This window comes from Schistocerca nitens, chromosome 1 (genome assembly GCF_023898315.1).
Source record: "Schistocerca nitens isolate TAMUIC-IGC-003100 chromosome 1, iqSchNite1.1, whole genome shotgun sequence".
Taxonomy (NCBI): domain Eukaryota; kingdom Metazoa; phylum Arthropoda; class Insecta; order Orthoptera; family Acrididae; genus Schistocerca; species Schistocerca nitens.
In genome coordinates, this window is record NC_064614.1 from 1,122,799,266 (window position 1) to 1,122,821,631 (window position 22,366).

The 22,366-nt window shown below is 42.5% G+C and overlaps 1 protein-coding gene and 1 pseudogene across 1 annotated transcript in view; both read left to right on the forward strand.

Moving 5' to 3' along the window:
• Positions 1 to 5,129: 5,129 nt before the first annotated feature.
• Positions 5,130 to 22,366, forward strand: part of LOC126231919 (structural maintenance of chromosomes protein 5-like) — a 192,946-nt gene continuing 175,709 nt past the window's right edge. The window contains exons 1-2 of the mRNA XM_049942426.1: positions 5,130 to 5,455; positions 19,176 to 19,313. Of these exons, the coding sequence (XP_049798383.1) occupies positions 5,130 to 5,455; positions 19,176 to 19,313 (464 nt within the window). The remainder of the gene's footprint in view (positions 5,456 to 19,175; positions 19,314 to 22,366) is intronic.
• LOC126207679 (5S ribosomal RNA) lies at positions 16,712 to 16,829 on the forward strand (annotated as a pseudogene).

Genomic DNA, 22,366 nt, shown 5'->3' on the forward strand with positions numbered 1-22,366 from the left:
TTTAAAAATATTTATGATTTTCACTTACTTCTGGTGTATAATTTATAACAATATTTGTATTATTTTCACTTACTTCAGGTGTATAATTTTTAACAATATTTGTATTATTTTCACTTACTTCAGGTGTATAATATCCAAAGATAATTGGAACATTTATAACAATAATTGGTCGTTTTATAATAATAAATCCAAATCAGCTTTATGTAAATTTGAAACCCTTATAAATTTTTTATTTTACAAAATCCATGACAGTAGCAACTTTAAATTGCTGTAGTTCAGTATCAATGTAACTTTCCATGTTGCTCTTTTATTTATTACAAAAAAATTTATTAGGTTTATAAAAAATATTTTTTAATAAAACGATAAATATTTAATAGATGGATAAGGATAATTTTTAATATATAATTAATCAAAAAGAGAATTAATCTATTGTATAGTTCAACTATTAATTTTTAAACGTTGGTCAATCATAGATAAAAATAAAATGAATTACTTTTTAAGAGAATTATTCTATTTAATTCAACAATCAAATAGTTTACTATTTAGTTTAACAATCACATTTTAACACTATTAGTTTTTAAACGATTAGTTTTAATAATTTATTTAATCAATCATAAAGGATTATTATTTAATAAATATTAAACCATCAAGTTAAAACCTTTCTTATACTTATTATATTCTAAAGTACACTTCTTACATTTATTATTATGACCATCTTTATGTGAAGGATTTATGTAAAAACAATTTAAATATTTAACCTCATGACAATTTTTCATTTCATTGTAGTTGTAGATGTTTCTTCAGTTAAAAATTTTTCATTATTCATTGTAGATGTACATTTTTCTACATTGTTTATTGTTAATAATATTTTTGAATGTTCTTCACTTGGATTTCGTCGTAAATGTTCCTTAAAATAATATTTAGCAACACTTTTCCACATATACATGGAATTCGATTTTTATTATAATTTTTACAGGATATTTTCAAAATTACAAGTTTTTAAATGTATGTAGAAACCAAACAACAAATTTATTTTTGTGAAACTTATAAAAAATGTTTTCTTTATTAATGTAAACTACTTTATCAAGAAGCTCAACAATATAAGTATTTCTAAAGAAATTAAGAAAGGAAATGAGCTAGAGAGAAATGTTTTACATAGCATTACAAACTCTCAATATTTAAATACTAGATGTGGAGAACAACTTTATCTAGAACTCAATAATGATTTTAAAGTTATTAAGTTATTTTACCAAATAGATATTCTAAATTAATTACTGATTTTGATTTGAAATAATTAAAAAATGACAAATGAAATTAAAATATAAAGGAATGAAAAAACTAAAAAATAGAAATAATGAACTTCATGATATAGAGTTCACAATGTGATTTTTTAAAATAATATTTTTTTGTTAACTAATAAATTTTCATTACATACTTAAATTCACAAATGTGATTGTGATTTTTAAAATAATATACTTTGTTAACTAATACGCTTTATTTACTTTTATTCACAATTTGATTTTTTTAAAAATAACTTAATTTTATTAACTAATACATGATATTATGTTACAATCACTTTGTAAATAAAATAATGAAGTTATAAAGCAGTTAGTTAATATAATTAGTTGTGTTGTTGTAAAAAATAGGTATTTAGTTAACATTATAAATTCAGTTGATTAATTAAATATACTGAATTTTTAAAAATCAGTTAAATTACTTAGAAAATGTAAGATTGGTTTAAGTGGTCCAGAACCTACAAAATGCATCTCTAACATGATATTTCATTATGACATTGGGCTGTTTTAACTTTAGTGCAGCAGCCTAACGATAGACACACATGCGGGAGACCCCTAATGGTGGGTAATATATTGCATTTAATTCCATTCCTTTGTGATAACAGTTATTATGTCATAGGGAGCAAGGGTGAGGGGTGCAGTCCTCCTGTCTACACAAGTGGTGGAACTGTGCCACCTGTAAACTGATTAATTAAAGAATACTTATCAATATATTATTGACTTTGATTTGAATGTCAGGTCGTGAGATCCTTCTTCTCCAGCACAGTGTGATGAAGGGTGCGAGGAGTAGGGGAGTGGGGAGGGGTTGGAATACCCTCTGGTGGTGGCAGTGTGCACTAGCTCAGTCGATTCCTGCATGTCAAGGTGAGCGCACACAGGAATATTTTCCAATAAGACGACTGCTTCAATCTTTAGCAGTGTAATTATGTAATTAGGACTTGTAGTTGATAGATGTGAGCTTTTCCCACCAAACAAAAGTGGGATCCAGCCCCTGTAAATTGAATTTTATAAATAAACACTGTATCCTGTGCTATACCTGTATAATTGAATTTCTTGTCACGAGACCCTCTCTCCCCAGCACAGATGGCGGGTTAGACGCCATGGCGGAATCCATTCTCAGTCAGGATTATGCCTTGGAGAGAAGGCATCTCACGTGCATTGGTATTCTGCAGGGGTTTAACAGGTAAACGCTGCCTTGTTTGTGATTCTGTCGAACCGTGACCAATGGCGTGTGCAGGCCTTGCACGACAGGTGGAGAAATAGAGGAATTTCTCAGATGCAATTGTTTGGGGATTAGTGTGACATCAGTTCTGTCAGTCACGGGGACTGAGCAGACATTCTTGGATATGCGTGTGACGCAGGCACCCTTTGAGAACCTTGAGGGAGCTGTACGTGTGCTGGAGCGAGCCGGCATTAGGTGCAGGTCTGCAGATGGAAACGCTGGATGGTGAGTGCATTGTAACCGAAAGATTTTTAACAGTGTAATTATGTGTGTTGGTTGTTTCAAATGGTATTCCTTGTGCAATCGGAATAAAAAAAGCGATCGATTTAATTACTGCTTTATAAGACCGGCAACTTACGAAACACCAGATAATGATGAGCGGAGAGATCTGACCCCTGCAAACTGAATTTTGTGTGTATGTAATTGAATTTCTTGTCGTAAGATCTAGCACAGAGCTGTCAATTTCCAGATAGGTGAGGAGATATTTGAGGGGTTAACCAAAGGGGGATGGATTAATTAATTGATAAATTTAATTAAGTAGTCAATTGATAGAGTGAGAGAGGGCTATACGAATAATCTAGGCCTGAAAACGTATTTGTATCACTGAGTTTGAGGGGGAAGGGTTGGAGGCTTCCTGAGGGGTTGGGAGGAGGAGGGGGCGGGGGAGGGGGCGGGGGAGGGGGAGGGATGGTGGAACAATAGGCTAAGGCCCTGTCAATCAAAAAGACTTCAGGTAACCCCCAAAGCCAATAATCGCACGGACTGAGGTCTGGGGACCTAGGAGGCCAAGCATGACGAAAGTGGCGGCTGAGCACACGATCATCACCAAACGACGCGCGCAAGAGATCTTTCACGTGTCTAGCAATATGGGGTGGAGCGCCATCCTGCATAAACATCGTACATTCCAGCAGGTGTTTATCAGCCAGGCTGGGGATGATGCGATTCTGTAACATATCGGCGTACCTCGCACCCGTCACGGTAGCAGTTACAAAACCAGAATCACGCATTTCCTCGAAGAAAGAAGGCCCAATAACGATAGATGTGGTAAATCCAACCCATACTGAGACTGTCTCGTCGTGCAACGGAGTTTCCATGACAGTTCTAGGATTTTCGGTAGCCCAAATTCTGCAGTTGTGGGCGTTGACAGACCCTCGGAGCGTGAATTGAGCTTCGTCGGCCCACAACGCGTTACTCAACCAATCGTCATCTTCCGCCATCTTTTGAAACGCCCACAACGCAAATGCCCTCCGCTTTACTAAATCGTCAGGTAACAGTTCATGATGCTGATGGATTTTGTATGGATAGCATCGGAGGGTACGCCTAAGTGCCAACCAAACAGTAGTGTATGGAATGCCGGTGCGACGTGCGACTCCACGAGCGCTGGTTTCCCCGTGCATAGACGAACCCGCTACAGTCTCCATTTCATCCTGAACTGTCTCAGCACCATTACGCCTTGTGCTCGGTCGGCCACTATAGGGTCTATCGTCTAAACAACCCGTGGCTTCGAAATCATTCTCGCCACAGCTGCATTTGTCAACAGACCTTTACCCGAGAATAAGATTTTCACTCTGCAGTGGAGTGTGCGCTGATATGAAACTTCCTGGCAGATTAAAACTGTGTGCCCAACCGAGACTCTAACTCGGGACCTTTGCCTTTCACGGGCAAGTGTTCTGTGGTAGAGCACTTGCCCGTGAAAGGCGAAGGTCCCGAGTTCGAGTCTCGGTCGGGCACACAATTTAATCTGCCAGGAAGTTTCATATCACGTCACACTCCGCTGCAGAGTGAAAATCTTATTCTGGAAACATCCTCCAGGCTGTGGCTAAGCCATGTCTCCGCAGTATCCTTTCTTTCAGGAGTGCTAGTTCTGCAGGTTCACAGGAGAGCTTCTGTAAAGTTTGGAACGTAGGAGACGAGATACTGGCAGAAGTAAAGCTGTGAGGACCGGGCGTGAGTCGTGCTTCAGTAGCTCAGATGGTAGAGCACTTGCCCGAGAAAGGCAAAGGTCCCGAGTTCGAGTCTCTGTCGGGCATACAGTTTTAATCTGCCAGGAAGTTTCGGACCTTTAGCCGTTCGAATCCCCTTCCTATGGCGATAGGATCGTAACGCTGAACTAGCACATTCCCCATTCTTATAATACACCTTCACTAAAAGCGCCTTTACAGGTAATGGCAACATGCTGCAACTGCTGGCGCATCTGATTCTCTCTCTCATTACAGCTCGTTTTATACACGATTGTCATGTGCAGCTCTGACATTTTGCTGTCCAGCGCCATCTGTCGGACATTTTGTAAACTTTGTTTTGTTTTGTTTCTAATAAAACCCCATGTCATTCCAAGCATGTGTGTCAATTTTTACATCTCTATCTACATTATTCCGTGGTGTATTAAGTTTTCAAACTTATACTGACTTTTTGATCACCCTGTATCTTAGACCAGATGAATAGTAAACCGAGAACTACCGTATAACGCTCTGCAGACGCAGGTGCCAGGTGTCCTGAGGAGAGGCGGTATTGTTGGTAATTGTTTGTGGTAGGGATTTTGCTGCACTTGTGACGAGGCTACGACGCCCACCACGCAGCCAGACGCGGCAGCCGAAGCGGTGGTGGAGCCCACCATGCCGCCAGACGCGGCAGCAGAAGCGCTAATGGAGCAGCCACTGCCCAATTTGACCGTGGCGGCCAACTGCGACAAACTGCGCAGCCGCGCCTCCGCCGAGCGCCTCGTGGACGCGCGCATCCGATTGGCTGGCGCCCGCCGCAGGGTGCACCCCAAACGACTCGCCTCGCTACAGTCGCTGCCCCTGCACTCTGCCTCCGCCGGCATCTACCGCAAGCCGCACCACCAGCTGTTCCCGCAGGGCGCCAACTGCACGGCCGTCGGCGACTGCGGGGCGCGCACCGCCAAGTCGGAGGACACCGGGGCGCGCCAGCACGGCGGCGGGTGCGCCAAGGCGCGTCCACTTTCCGACGCTCTTTTGTCGCTGTTCCTCACTGTACTGCAGTGTGCCTCACGTCGGAAGGCAGTCCAGTTCATACCCGTTCTGCACATCTCCTCTAATAATCCCAGCCAGATACAATATTGTCCCGAATACCAAGCGTTTCTGAAAGGACTTCGTAACTTTAAAAATTTATTCATAAGACTTAAGACTCACTCTTGACGTAATTTTGTAGGAAAATACACTCCTGGAAATGGAAAAAAGAACACATTGACACCGGTGTGTCAGACCCACCATACTTGCTCCGGACACTGCGAGAGGGCTGTACAAGCAATGATCACACGCACGGCACAGCGGACACACCAGAAACCGCGGTGTTGGCCGTCGAATGGCGCTAGCTGCGCAGCATTTGTGCACCGCCGCCGTCAGTGTCAGCCAGTTTGTCGTGGCATACGGAGCTCCATCGCAGTCTTTAACACTGGTAGCATGCCGCGACAGCGTGGACGTGAACCGTATGTGCAGTTGACGGACTTTGAGCGAGGGCGTATAGTGGGCATGCGGGAGGCCGGGTATCGGCGAGGACCATTCGCAACCGTCTCCATGAAGCTGGGCTACGGTCCCGCACACCGTTAGGCCGTCTTCCGCTCACGCTCCAACATCGTGCAGCCCGCCTCCAGTGGTGTCGCGACAGGCGTGAATGGAGGGACGAATGGAGACGTGTCGTCTTCAGCGATGAGAGTCGCTTCTGCCTTGGTGCCAATGATGGTCGTATGCGTGTTTGGCGCCGTGCAGATGAGCGCCACAATCAGGACTGCATACGACCGAGGCACACAGGGCCAACACCCGACATCATGGTGTGGGGAGCGATCTCCTACACTGGCCGTACACCACTGGTGATCGTCGAGGGGACACTGAATAGTGCTCGGTACATCCAAACCGTCATCGAACCCATCGTTCTACCATTCCTAGACCGGCAAGGGAACTTGCTGTTCCAACAGGACAATGCACGTCCGCATGTATCCCGTGCCACCCAACGTGCTCTAGAAGGTGTAAGTCAACTACCCTGGCCAGCAAGATCTCCGGATCTGTCCCCCATTGAGCATGTTTGGGACTGGATGAAGCGTCGTCTCACGCGGTCTGCACGTCCGGCACGAACGCTGGTCCAACTGAGGCGCCAGGTGGAAATGGCATGGCAAGCCGTTCCACAGGACTACATCCAGCATCTCTACGATCGTCTCCATGGGAGAATAGCAGCCTGCATTGCTGCGAAAGGTGGATATACACTGTACTAGTGCCGACATTGTGCATGCTCTGTTGCCTGTGTCTATGTGCCTGTGGTTCTGTCAGTGTGATCATGTGATGTATCTGACCCCAGGAATGTGTCAATAAAGTTTCCCCTTCCTGGGACAATGAATTCGCGGTGTTCTTATTTCAATTTCCAGGAGTGTAGATAGACGTTTGACTCACATAGTATGCTATTGCGAATTACACCACTGCAAGCACTAGCGACAGCTGCAGCAAAGATGGCTGCCTTCACTGGTCCCGAGCGTGATCCCTGTGCCTTCTAGTTTGAAGAATCAGCGATGTTATTCTGTCATCGACTACGGCGAAGATCCTTCAGGTAGGCCAGCCATTTATGACAGACATAGCTGTTTTTTTTTCAACAGGGTGCTCAGTAAGCCCTAAAAAAATCTCAAGTCAGCCTCAGTGTTTGATGACGCACAGCATGTGAGGCAGAGCTTTCTTGACAGCCTTCAAGATGGACCTGATGTGCTTCTCGCAAATTGAGCGTCCCACACGTGACTATTTGGCGTCTCTTAACAAAACATTTGCATCTCAAACCGTACAAATTAACAATGGTGAACCGTGAATTTACTTTCAAAACCTCTTCTTAAGAATTTGCTTTATTTACTAGTGATTCATCAAGAACATTAACACATTTAATCACACTATGTGTGCGTGGAAGTAGTTGTCAGTGGGTAACTGATGAAAACAAATCAAATTTCTTTCAACAAATATCAAGTTACAATTTATTCAGAGGCAAAAAGAACAAAATTTTGACTGTATTAGCTTTCGGGCTGACAACCTTGCTTCTCCCTTTTGACACGCCCGTAGTCGTGACCGCTCACAACCTCTGAAAGACTACACTGGTGCAAATCTGCAACACACCAGATTACTTTAAACTAAAAATTTTAACAACTCACACAAGCACATAAACTATGCACCCTGTAGGAGGGATGGAAATGGTACAAAACGCTAACATTAAAAGATTAACTTGCCACCGAAGGTGCAACTTGATTTTAAAAAAAAGTCTTATGGTGGAAGGGTGGCAACTTTATATACTAAAATGACCATTCAAATAAAAACCCATGAAAAGCAGTCTTACATAAATATACAAGGTTGGCCAAACATGCTCTACGTTACACATATACCGCCTCTCAAGATGATAGGCAAGATAAAAACATATTTCAGGAATTCGGCCGTTACACTTCCAGCAATCCGACAAACCTGACAGAGGCAGCTATTAACGTACGGCATACCGACCAACAGACAGACAGACAGACAGACACTAACTGCCTAACCAGTGCGGACGAGAGACAGACGAGCAAGCTGGGGACGAGAGATTGACCCAGACTGACTTCCTGGCGAGCTCATAGCGCCCCTTAAATGCACGTGAACAGGCTACCTTTCCTCTTACCCACCAGAGGGAGACACCAAAGCTGCGATTGCCACAGCGGCGCCACCGCCAGAAGCGGAGGGCGACTGCTTCACACAACGCGCTGCGGCGCGCTCTTCAAAACAGCAATTTTTACCATGGCTCAAATGGTGCAACAACTAAAAAGACATTCATAGGACTGCTTGTTATCATTTTTCTGAGAAAATGTTATTGATCGTATAAAGACGAATATTTCTCTGGAAACATTATCTTCAGTGATGATCAGATATTTCAATAAAGTGGTAGAGTTAAACCCAACAGTAGGACTCGGCCAAGAAAAAAAGTCAACGACAAACCTTGGAAAATGTCCACCATATCTTTCTATGAGGTGAAGTTCGACAGCGGTAAAGTATTTTACAAAACGCATTTTTAACCATCAACTGTTCATTTGCCCCGTTAGTCATCTACCGGTTTCTGTTATTAACCATAATCCAGGATGTAGGGCACAACAGATTAGTTAAAATCATCCCATATTCCTTTGAAGCTGAACAATATAGAAATTATCCAGTCAAATTGTTCAAACACCTGACATAATTTGTCTTAAAATATTGATAGCCATATCCCATGTCAAATACACAGACATCGCAGGAAAAACAAGCATTCTAAGACAAACTATTTCGGGTGTTTGAGTAATTTCGACATTGTTCAGCTTCAAAGGAATATGGAATGTTTTTAACTAATCTTTTGTATCCTACATCCTGGATGATTGTTAATAACTGAAACCGGTTGACGACTAATGGGCCAAATAAACAGCTGATGGTTAAAACTGCATTTTATGAAATGATCATCATAGCCCAAAAGTTAATTTCTTTGGTGCTTTGAGCAAGAGCAGAGTTTGTAGTCTTTTCTTTCTCCAAGAGAAAACAGTCAGTAGACTATCGTACTTAGATGTTCTGGAAAGCCTTTTAATTCCATTGATTGACGAGGCTGACCAAGAACACACCATATAGTTTGTTAAGTAAGAGCGCTGTCGGTATTACACACAGATGGTAAAAGATTTCGCCGTAGTTCTTCCACAACCCAATAGAGGAATCTATTGTCCCTCATGCAATGTCTATAAAGCATTGGTTTATTTTGAATTCTTGACTGAGATACACAAGAAGAGATGTGAGTGCAACGCACTGTCGTAGTCATTCACGTTTTTAACCAAGGTATAGCCTGTTATCTACTTCTGTACAACGGACTTTGTGACCAGTCAAGAATTCAAAGTGAACTAATGCTTTATGGACACAGCATGAAGGACAAAGCTTCCTCTATTGGACTTTGAAAGAACTAAGGCGATAAACACACATCAAAATAAGTTTTGCATCACCCCCGTTCCCAGAACTCCTGAAGATAGACGTTGACTGTGGATACTGTATCACAGACACAGTCCCTCTGACTGTTCAGAGATGTCACTAAACCCACCCATAGAGTAAACAATCATACATGAGCAGCGCCTATTAGACAGATGAGGTCCGACAGCCGATCAGTTCCAGTCATTCCACAAGGAAGGAGGTGCACGGCTCGTGTTGTCTGCAGTTCAACCATACCTAGACGATCATACCGAGGTTCGATCGCGTACGTATTGTTACTGTGTGCCAGGAAGAGCTCCAACAAGGGAAGTGTCCAGGCAACTCGGAATCAACCAAAGCGATGTTGTTCGGACATGGAGGAGATACAGAGAGACAGGAACTGTCGGTGACATGCCTCACTCAGGCCGCCAAAGGGCTACTACTGCAGCAGATGACCGCTACCTACGGATTACGGCTCGGAGGAACCCTGGCCGCAACGCTACCATGTTGAATAATGCTTTTCGTGCAACCATAGGACGTCGTGTTACGACTTAAACTGTGCGCAATAGGCTGCATGATGCGCAACTTCACTCCCCACGTCCATGGCGAGTTCCATCTTTGCAACCGCGACACCATGCAGCGCGGTACAGATGGGCCCAACAACACGCCGAATGGACCGCTCAGAAATGGCATTACATTCTCTTCACCGATGGGTCTCGCACATGCCAGACAATCGTCAGATACGTGTTTGGAGGAAACCCGGTCAGGCTGAACGCCTTAGACACACTGTCCAACGAGTGCAGGAAGGTGGAGATTCCCTGCCGTTTTGGGGTGGCATTATGTTGGACCGACGTACGCCGCTGATGGTCATGGAAGGCACCATAAAGGCTGCACTGATAGTGCAACAATATCGGCAGTATACTGGCGAGGCATTAGTCTTTATGGATGACAATTTCACGCCTCCATCGTGCACATCTTGTGAACGACTTCCTTCAGGATAACGACATCGCTCGACTACAGTGGCCTACATATTCTCCAAACATTAACCCTATCAGACATGGCTGGGATAGATTGAAAAGGGCTGTTTGTGGACAACGTGACCCACCAACCACTCTGAGAGATCTACGCCTAATCGCCGTTGAGGAGTGGGACAATCTGGACCAGCAGTGCCTTGATGAACTTGTGGATAGTATGCCACGACAAATACAGGCATGCATCAATGCAAGAGGACGTGCTACTGGTTATCAGAGGTACCGGTGTGTACAGCAATCTGGACCACCACCTCTGAAGGTCTCGTTGTACGGCAGTACAACATGCAATGTGTGGTTTTCATGAGCAATAAAAAGGGCGGGAATGATGTTTATGTTGATATCTGTTCCAGTTTTCCGTACAGGTTTCGGAACTCCTGGAACCGAGATGATGCAAAAATTTTTTGATGTGTGTATTTTACCATCTGTGTACAACTGCGACCAAGCTCTTTCTTAACAGACTGTACACTTCCTGCAAGATAGTGCACTGTTGCACTGCCTATCCGACGTCCGTGACGTTCTCGTTCTGCGTATATGAATTGGTCAGGGTGTGCTATTTCGATGACCCTCGCGTTCACCAGACATGACACCTCTTGACTTGTTCCTGTGGTAATTCATGAAGGATACCGTGTTTGTACCACTCTTACCGGCTTCTCTAGCGGAGCTCAGAGCAAGAATCTATCCACAGTTAAGCAAGTTTTGGTATATGGTAGAAAAATTGATGTACTTTGCTGCAATATGACACCGAAACCAGGCCATTAAGTCATATGAATAAATCTATCTAAGTTTGCAAATTTGCTAAGTCCTGTAAGAAAAATACTATAGAAGTCATACCCCTGATTTTGATGGGGGGAGAGAGAGAGCCTCAGTGCAGAAAAATTTTTGTTACATACACGTCTACAAAACCTGTTCACAGTGTGGTCACACTTAATCACATTTTTTATGCTGTAATATAGCTAACTTAATAGGAATACCAGCCTTCTTGAATGAATCTTTACCACTACTGTTATTTGTTTTGTCCTTATCAGTATTCCATCACTCTTCTCCCAAATCATACAGGACGGTGGTCACAAAGCAGTTGTTGAACACTTTTATGACAGAATATAGTGATATCGTGCCCATAAAGAGAAACTCCACTCACTCGTAAGACTGACTAATGAGTTTTTAATCTTGTCAGATGGAGTGAATGCATGCTCCCCCTATACAAACCGTTCATAATTGTGTTTTCAAAATTGGTCTTTAAGTGGCTTGCTCATGACGGCAGTTTTGAAGTCATACCTCCATGTTTAATAAGTAGTTCTGTTTTCAATGCAGCAACTTCATTCTTTACTTTAGGTGTCAGGTGACTTTTAAAAACGTATGTAACGCTGTCAATGAACAGCCCACAAGGTCTGGTGCTCTGACGAGTAGCTAGACAGTCCACAATTAATTGTGTTCTCGTGTAGCCGTTTTCTTAGCAACTAATCACTAAGCCTTTAGTTTTTTCTTGGCAAAGTTTACGTTTCAGACTTACATGAAACGGGTGGGAGTGGGGGGGGGGGTGTAAGGGGGAGGGTAGCAGCTTCCCTCCCTTTGCAGTAACTGCTAACAACATGGTACTGATAACGCTTTAGACTTCAGTAGAGTGTCGATGCAGCATTTAGATTAAATGCCTCTTAAAGTAGAAGAGTTACTTGGTAGTCTTTCTGCTCGTGAAGCGCGGGGTGATTATAACTGAAGTACTAGTTTCAAAATGCTATAAAAAAGGAGTCATTGCTGACAATGACGTTAAATTTGAAAGGAATATTATCGAAGGAGGGGGAAATGTTGTGGAAACAAGAGACTCTCGGCATGGTTGTCTCAATGCAATATCACGTGCTGCTGGTAAAACCATTTTACAAGAACGGTGACTGTGGGCCAGTAGCTATGCAGAAGTTCCGAACACTCAGGGTACGAGAAACGGCGTTGTTCCGATGTCTACGAAGGGTCTGGAGAAAATTATTAAAAAATTCGAAAAGACAGGTTCTTTTGCAGCGCAGTGTGACAGAGAGAGGAAAACAATTGGTCTGAGGTTAGTAGAGGATGTGGCCACAGCATTTCAGGAGGGCTCGAGCGTTGGTATGCAATCATGCATTGCTCGGGGAATTGCCCGAACTTTGGATATGCCTGTGATTACACAGTGCATAAACTTCTACGAATCATCCTGCTTGCTATCCATACAAAATTACACATGTTCAGGAGTTGTTTCATGCTCACCAGAGAGTGAGAAGAACGTTTGCTCTAGAATTTCTTGCTCGCGTGAAAGTAGTCAATGAATAGCCATGGAACATTCTGTGGACAGACGAAGCCCATTCCCATCTCCAAGGATATATCAGTGCACAGAATTGCAGAATACGTGCAACGAAAACTCCGCTTGCACATCAACTGTACCGCTTCATTCTGAAAGGTAATCGTGTGGTGCTGGTTAACGGTGTCATTTATCTTAGAGAGAGACTTTAGCGCACCACTCTCATTTCAACACTTCAACAGGGTCGGTGTGTGTGTGTGTGTGTGTGTGTGTGTGTGTGTGTGTGTGTGTGTGTGTGTGTGTGTGACCACTTTAGTGCAAGACGGCTCTCCTTTGCACGTTGTACAGCCCAGCCAGTGAAGCAGCTGCTATTGAAGCATTTTCGAAGTGCTAGAATTATCAGCCGACATTTTCCCACAGCTTGGCCTTCCAGATCAGCCGATTTTAATCTGTGAGACTTCTGGCTTTTATCTGAAAGATGCTGTGTTCAGTGCTGAAATTACAGAAGTAGCCGAACTGAAGACACGCGTTGTGTAACGCATTCTGATCGTGACCTCTGAGACACTTCCGACCTGTTGTGGAATATGCTGTTTCTCGATTTCATCTTATGGTAGAAAACTATGAACATAGGGTTGCCACATCTAGCTGGGACGTCGTGGGGACACATTGACACGGGGGTGTAGAAATGAAGTGAAAAATTTATTTAATGTAATTATTTACTGTTTAGAACACAATCCATTTTTCCGCAGATTTCACAATTTTCAAAAAGTCCTTTTTCCCTTTTCCGTATTTATAAAACTCCATGCAAGTCAGCAGTCGATTTCTTTCATCAGCCCACAAGGCCACATTGGCGTTGTGGGCGGTAATAGGAAAACAAATACTTGTACAATTTTAGAAGCTGTCATTTGTGTTGTAACGGCGACCGGGGGTAGTAGTGACGGAAACGCGGCGGGACCCGCGGAGCGGCCCGCGAACAACAACACAACGGGAGAGGACGGACACGACCAACGAAGGACCTTACGACACAACAAGAACAGACAACAGAGTCACGAAGCAAACAAGACAACCACGTCCACTCGTAATGAAAACACGAAAGTCAATACGCTCTCTAATGCGAAGCGATATGTCCTGATACTCACGCGAGGTTAGACTGGCAGGCTGAGCGACAGGCAGGCGCTTAAATAATCGATCGGGGACGCCGCTATTGGCCGCTGCAACCACGTGTTCCACTGTGGCGCCCTCATACTAAATGCGGGTCAGTGTTACAAGGCCAAATCAGTCAATCATCCAGACTGTTGCCCATGCATCAACTGAAAAGGCTGCTGCCCCTCTTCAGGAACCACACGTCTGTCTGACCTCTCAACAGATACCCCTCCGTTGTGGTTGCACCTACGGACAGCTATCTGTATCGCTGAGGCATGCAAGCCTCCCCACCAACGGCAAGGTCCATGGTCGATAGGGGGGCGGGGGGGGGGGGGAGAGAAGAAACTGGTAGTCCTGCCTAATATCGTGTAGGGCTCTCGTGAGCACGCAGAAGTGCCGTAACACGATGTGACGTGGACTCTACTATGATTTTAATCATCACCCAATCTGCTGTTTCAGATAGTGTCATCCAATCAGTTATTAAAAAAATAGCCCAAGTAATCAAATTCAATGGTATAGAAAGGCATTGTCTGTTCCTCAACTTTCTAAATCAAATTAATTATTAAATAAAATTATCTGAGACCACATTTACATGTTGCGCTAACAGATGGCGCTACTTCAGTAACAGAGCCAAGCTCGTAACAACATTTTGCAAAGCCATGACAAAACTGGGTGTTGCTGGGATGTCGTGACAAGAACGTCTATAACGGTGACGATCCCGATATATCGGGACAGATGGCAACCCTAGGTGAACAACATCCTGAACGTGTCTTACTTCAGTCTCACGTCAATTAGAAACTGATTTTATGGTTGCTTTTTATGCGGTTTTTGGCGTTTTTGCCATCCGACGTTGTACGATCTTGCCACGGTGGATCGGCTTTCCTAATTAAGTGCCACATTTTTTTAATGTCAAACTCGTGCAGTCATGCACATGGTGCAGTACAGTCGAATTAGTGTGTAACTCGAACTAGAGCCATCGTATTGCAATTCATCTGTCATTTGTCGCCACATCAATTTAAGTTATTACGCGTACAGCGCCATCTAGTGTGAAAATTTTACTTAAACTTTTCTGTTTAAATAACGTTTCCCCTTCTTCGACTGTATTATGTTCAAATTTTATTTCAGTTTGAGCAGCGTCTCCTTTTTTACAGCGGTTTGTAACTGAAGCCCTAATTATAATTACTCTTTACTTCATCGATATAAACCTGAGGCACGGAATTCTGTCTGTGGCATATGTGAGGTCTTTGCAATTTCCGAGGCCTTTAACAAGATTATTTTCGAAGAACGGGTATTAGGTACGTAGATTCGTCCAAATCTTACTTTTTGCCAGCCTGTCTATTCTACATACAGCAAAAAACTGCAAATTTGAAACTTGCGTCACAGCTGCGCTACATACTGAACTTTGTTGATTACTTTCTTTCAACATTAGTGCTCATCAGTGAAGGGTAAATTTTACTCTTAGATGAAAAACTATGCCTGTTCTGTCGTAAAAAATAGCGGCATTGTGAGTACAATAGTGTTCACTACCTAAATGAAGCGTCAGTAATCAAAGACAACTACATTGTTACCCGATACTGAACGATTAATTTGCGATTTTGTACTTGGTGTGAGAACACACGCGTGCTGACTTCCTGCGCGGACAAGTTCAGTTACGTGTGCCTACAGGTGCACACAGAGAACATTGGTTAACCTGCCAACCAAGTGTTCCACTCACATGCTCTTCAGTCTTTCTCAAACAATTCTGAAGAAACTATTCGATAAAAAAATTTGATTCTTTCGCATCTTACAGACGCATATGACAGCATCATGGTGAATCTTTCCGGTAATGGTCGTAGTTATTGTGATGCGCCATTATTAAAGTACATTAGGGTAAGGACACAGCAGAAATTTCAGGAGAGGTGGCGATTTATTTTTCTCATATTTCTTAATCTTTTCACCTCAGAGAGATGTCATCAGTGACGAGTTTTTACTATCGCCTACAGTTCTCTTGCTTCTGTGTTGAATTTTGTTTCTTTTGCGAAATACAGTGGACTTTTACACATGCTTTACCTCACTAACATGCTAATGCAGCTGCAACTGCAATGTAATCCTGGAACAGTGTATTATGAAGCGAACAAGTGAGGACAAAATAGTTATGAAAACGTATAAAAAAGATCGTTCTTCATATAAATGGGGACATTTAATTTCTTCACTTTTGTTGTTGCAAACCCACACCAAATCTCATTTCACCAGCTGTCGATGGCACTTAAGAAATTGCATTATTCTACAGCAGGTTCAAAAATAGCTCTGAGCACTATGGGACTTAACGTCTGAAGTCATCAGTCGCCTAGAACTTAGAACTACTTAAACCTAACTAACCTAAGGACATTACACACATCCATGCCCGAGGCAGGACTCGAACCTGCGACCGTAGCGGTCGCGCGGTTTCAGGCTGAAGCGCCTAGAACCGCTCGGCCACTCCGGCCGGCCCACAGCAGGAATATGTAGTTATTTGCATATCGCAGATGAGATAACTGCACATGTTAACCATTTTCAGAATACTCTCCCTCTGAATGTTATCATTTGCCACAAACTTGTTTCAGTAGCGTGATTAGTTTATGGGTGGGTGGAAGTAAGAGCGTTACATACAATTTATTTTCTCAAGATTGGAGATAGACAGACATCTTATCCAAATTTTAAAAAAAGTTGTTGTATTAGATATGTTATATATACACCAGCAATGTAAGTTCGAAAGTACACCAAACATAAATTCATAGCGCCTCCTGTTCAGTGAATCGAATTTTGTGTGGTGGGTTACATAATTTAAAAATATCGCAATAACTCTGGCTATTAACGGCAACGGCCTTGCCGCAGCGGATATACAGGTTCCTGTCAGATCACCGAAGTTAAGCGCTGTCGGGCGTGGCCGGCACTTGGATGGGTGACCATCCGGGCCTCCATGCGCTGTTACCATTTTTCGGGGTGCACTCAGCCTCGTGATGCCAGTTGAGGAGCTACGCGACCGAATAGTAGTGGCTTCGGTCAAGAATACCATCATAACGACCGGGAGAGCGGTGTGCTGACCCCACGCCCCTCCTATCCGCGTCCTCCTCTGAGGATGACACGGCGGTCGGATGGTCCCGATAGACCATTTGTGGCCTGAAGACGGGGTGCTATGGCTATTTATGGAAAGAGAAGCAGTTCACCTCAAAATTAACGTAAGTGGCTATAGGATTTTAAAATATCATTTTCATCGAAGAGTTTGTTTAAAATTGTTTGAGAAAGATTGCTGAGCAGTCAAGTGTACACTTGCAGTGCCGCCCCCCCCCCCTTCCCTCCCGTGTAGTGAGTCGGCATTGGCCGCACTGAAGTGACCTGTCTCTTGCTATCCGTGTTGCTTCATTACATAACATGCCGATATTTTTCGCAATGCTTGTAAGTCGCGTCGTGCTGGCCTCCATAGTCAGTAACCTGCTTTGCTTGTGGGCAGGCCATAAGGAACGAGGACTGCAGCTGAAGTCCCTTTGATTCGAAAAAAAGCAATATTGGTAGAGTCATACCGATAAGCTGCACGAACAAATTTTTGTGCCAAGTTGCGGAGTATATGCGGGCATTAAGCTCGACTTAGTCTTTCTCTGGATAGCTTGCAGTGAACAATGTTGTATGGCGACAAATGCTCTAATCCAGACAGGCGTTTGACCATAGTCCAAAGGCGGTGCATTTTTATTGTTGTCTACAGCCACACATTGTAAAGCTTGACAACATGAGAAATGTTTGCATCTCTCTGTTGTCATGCATAAGCAAATCTCAACCCCTCTGTTTCGCGTGCGCGCGCTTTCTCTCTTCGCCCTCCTACGCAGAGGCGTCTTCCGACGTGCCGCACACTGTAGTCCATGCCTTCTATTTACCTATCCAACTTTACTCTTGCAAGCGATTTCACTTTTGCAGTATATAACTCGGAAACAATAAATAAAGAACAGTAAATGCAGCTTACCTCTGTTTCAGTGTCCTTTATTAAAGGCTACTGCTTTCGGAAGATGGAGAATTAATTTTTCAAAACTACATAGCCATTAAGGGAGGTAGGACGTCAAACGGGCCGACTTGGAGCAGGAGAGGCACCACAGGATATTCTATTTTCTACTGTCTATACTTTTAAAAATAAACGCATAAAACTTTGTCAGCATGACCAGGAAGGAGTCAGGATTCACACTCATAGCAGTGGAAGTGCAAAAATACAACAAAATAAATTTCTTTTAGATATGAAATTTCATCATTTTTTCACTTACTATTGGCTGCACTTGTAGCTATAGGTACATTTTTCTTCACTAGTAAGAGAGATTCTTTGATGAATTTTGGACAGCATACAAACCATACTTACAGGTGTATGAAACACTAGAATTTTCCAAATGTATTAAAAACTGTGGTAAAAATTGAGATAATTAACTACAAAATTTGATTTTTTCTAAACATAAAGTTTTAAAACGTAACAGCTCATTCATTTTTTCATAAATTAAATAGATTCTAGAGTTTCAGACACCTGTAAGTATGGTTTGTATGCTGTGCAAAATTCATCGAACAGTCTCTCTTACTTATGAAGAAAAGTGTACCTATAGCAACAAATGCAGCCAATTGTAAGTGAAGAAATGATGAAATTTCACATGTAAAAAAAAAACTTTTTGTTATGTTTTTGAACTTCCGCTGCTACGAGTGTGAATCCTGAATCCTTCCTGGTCATGCTGACAAAGTTTTATGAATTTACTTGTAAAAGTATAGACAGTGGAAATTAAAATGTTCTGTGGTGCCTCTCCTGCTCCAAGTCGGCCCGTCTGACGTCCTACCACTCTTAATATTGGATGTAGTGATAGAGGCGAACTATATTTACTGTAAATAATAATTGTCGACATCGCGCTACTAATCAATAAGATTATAATAAATAAGTCGCAAAACTGGCTGTCAAAATCGGCACTACAAGTACCAGCATGATATTTATTTCATTTTTCTACATAATGCTCTGTGAGATTAACACTTGTCCCATCGTTTGTCAAGGTCTCGAATGAATGCAGCGAAGTATTTTTGAACCAGTTGTCGCATCCAACGGCCTCATTCTCGTGAAAGTGTTGCCCAACCAGATGGTTCTGAAGAGCGCTATTAGCTGAAAATCATTGATGGCCAAGTTGTGCCTGTATGGTGAAAGTTCAAGCGCTGGCATAGTCTCTTCATTTGTTTCGTTATGTGCTTCATTCTGAAACAGCTCTGGTACTCACAAAGAGCGTGTTGCAGCGAACGCTGATGTTGAATCTGTCGCTGCGTTGCGTGCAGAGGCAACGCGTCTGGGACCCGCAGGCGGCGTGAGGCGGCCCGGGAGGAGCCGTCGCGGGACTGCGCGGGGATCGATCCCAGGAGTTCCAGTAAGAAGGACCGCAGCAGCGCCCACTGTCTGCGTTTCGCCGACTCCTGGTGCGTACTCTCAACTTCGGCCTGCGTCTATATCCACATACAAACGCCACAAGCTTCTGTACAGGGCATCGCAGGGGACTTCAGCATTAAGGGGCTCCGGAACGCCCTATACTTGCAATGTTAAAATAACGCTTATAAATTACATCTTTCCTCACAAAGTATTTGAGGTAGGAAGTTGAACTTTTTACAGATTATTTATTGGAATATGGGCTACAACTTAACACAGGGATTTTACAAAATTTTAGTTCAGTTATTAAAGATGATTTTTTTTCAATTGTAATGAAAATTCACAACATTTTTTTGCAATTTTTTATTTATATATTCAAAAATATACAGTTTTTTGGAAAAAGACTGTGTTAAATTATGCAGAAGGTACTGTGTAACATTTACTGAAAGTTTGAAACAAATATGTTTGGAAGATCCTTAGAAAACATGTAATTAGTATGAGAAAATAAAAGTTTTGGGAATCGAGCGACAAAGATTGGATTAACTTTTTAGTGCATTCCAGGTCCATAGGATGGATTATCTTCATCCTCTGCAAACTCCTCCTCCAGCTTCCTCTTGTTCCTTCTCCTGTTTACTCTTGCTTGTATTTCTAGACTCTTTACAGCCCTGTCTGCAGCCCGAAGGCGTTCCTTGTCTAAAGCAAGCATCGCTCGTACCATGTTAGAACCTATCTTCATTCCCATATTTCTAAATACCTTGCACCTTACAATGTTGCCATCATTGAAAGTCGCAACAGCATCATACACACCAAAGTGAAGTGTTTCTATTCCAACAAATACAGTCTTGGGGATTCTCGACCATATAACACTATTTACACTTTCATTGGGGTTTTGAGTTTTTCCGTGAATATACTTTTTCAACAGTTCAGGTGCTGCTAAGTCTCTGAAAATAGGTTTTATCACCTCCATTATTGCATGAGGCAGACTATGCTTATGAGTGTACACTTCACCGGTTAGCAATCCTTTGATATATTTACACCAACTGTCTTCTTCTTTGGGACACAAGCTATGTTGGGGATTTTCATCGGTTGAAGAAGTATGAAAAAAAAAGAGCCCAAACAGCCTTCTTCATTTCGTCGACACTTTGTGTATTTTGCCTAATAGCCATTCCATAATAGTTCTGTATTTTGTCAATTACACTGTCAGTTAACCTTCCCTTCCCATCCAACCCTTTACCATCACTGAGTTTTTGTTTTTTGTACGAACCTTTCAGTCGCCGAAGTCTTGTTCCCATTCGCTTCTGTACGTGTCCAATACACTCAAATTTCTGCACTACAACATCATCACCATAGGGCTTCAGTCCTTGAACATGTTTGAAACTTTTAGAATCACCGTCACCAAGGTAATTAACATATCGCACTTTATCACACGCCTCAGAACGCTGGAATATACTGGCAACACCAGCCACTTCCATTCCTCCACTACTGCCACTATAGTTAGCTTTGCAATTATTTTCATGTGTACCTTTATATTTTTGTGGACATCTACAATACTTTGATATTACATCTAAAACTTTCCCTGTATACATACTGGTGGCAGATACTACACCATGAGGAGATGTGTGTCCCCGTTTATGCCAGGTACCATCGAACGCTGCAGTCAAATCTCTGTTACCATTATTTTCCATTACTGCCTCTTCCACAGCGTTCTTCATAGATTCTATACTGACATCTTCTACTTTAGACCCTATTAATTTATTATAGGTCGTAAACTTGGTTGGGGGATTTGGAAGATTCATGATGCCACAGAAAATTGCACCTGCAGTAGCACCCTTACCAACTGAACGCAAGGAATAAACAAATCTAATGTTGTGTTCGTAGATTTTGCTACCATTTTCATCAGTTGCAGTTACTGCAAAACTGTTCCAAAAGGTGGTCATGTATGAACACTTATCACATTTCAGTTGTATTTCACTAGCAAGTCCTACGTGCTTTATTATGGAGAGTTCCAGACCAACTTCACTACAATGAATACATCTTACACAGTTTGAAAAAATTCATTTGAGAACCGACATATCAAATATTTCATTCGCCCATAAAACATTCATAGATTTCACTCATTGAACCAAGCTTCTTCTGTGAAGTATTTTCTTTCCCACTTTGACTGCTATGGGCAGGTGTACTTGAGAGGTTAGGTTCACTCACTTGGTTATCGTCTTTATTGTTTACAGTAATAACACATACCTTTGGCTTTCCAACATTTCTCCTTTTCTTAAAAGCCTTCAGAGGATTTCTAATAACTTTACTTTTACTCATTATTATACTTCAACAAAACAGAGACTCAAGAAACAGAATTAATTACGAATATTTTCGAGATAACGACAGAGTAAATAAACATGAAACAATCAACAATCACACCAGCGATATATATTGAACCATCACAGGTTAGCCACAACACATACTTTATCTCACAGCACTAAAATGTACCTGATGAACACGGACGTTAATAATAACACCATTTGACAGCAGTTTAACAGCGCCACAGTGGGTCACGCCCATGTATAACACATTTCAAAAAAAATTTAAAAATAGTTGTAGTCTTCGGAATTGAATAAATTATATATCTATTAAAAGGTAATAGTCTGCAGATTCAGAAAACGCAAAAAAGTAAAAATTGAACTTTTCATGATTTTGAGCCTTTCCGGAGCCCCTTAAGAGTCTCCCCATCCTGTTCCATTTGTGTATTGAGCTTCTGTATGCACATTGGTCTCTCTACACCTGCATCTAAACTCCGCTTACCACATTTCTGTGTGTGGTGGAGGCTACTTCTGGTAGCACTGCCATTTCCCCCTCTTCCTTGTTCCCCCAAAGAGCGTTGCGCGGGAAGAACGATCGTGCATAAACCTTTGGACGAGCTCTAATCTGATTCTATCGTCGTGGTCATTTCGTGAGATATACGTCTGCGAGACCATAACGTTGCTCGACTGATGTTGGAACATATGTTCTCGAAATTTCAAAAGTAAACTTCTACATCTACACATATACTCCGCAATCGACCATACGGTGCGTTGCGGAGGGTACCTCGTACCACAACTAGCATCTTCTCTCC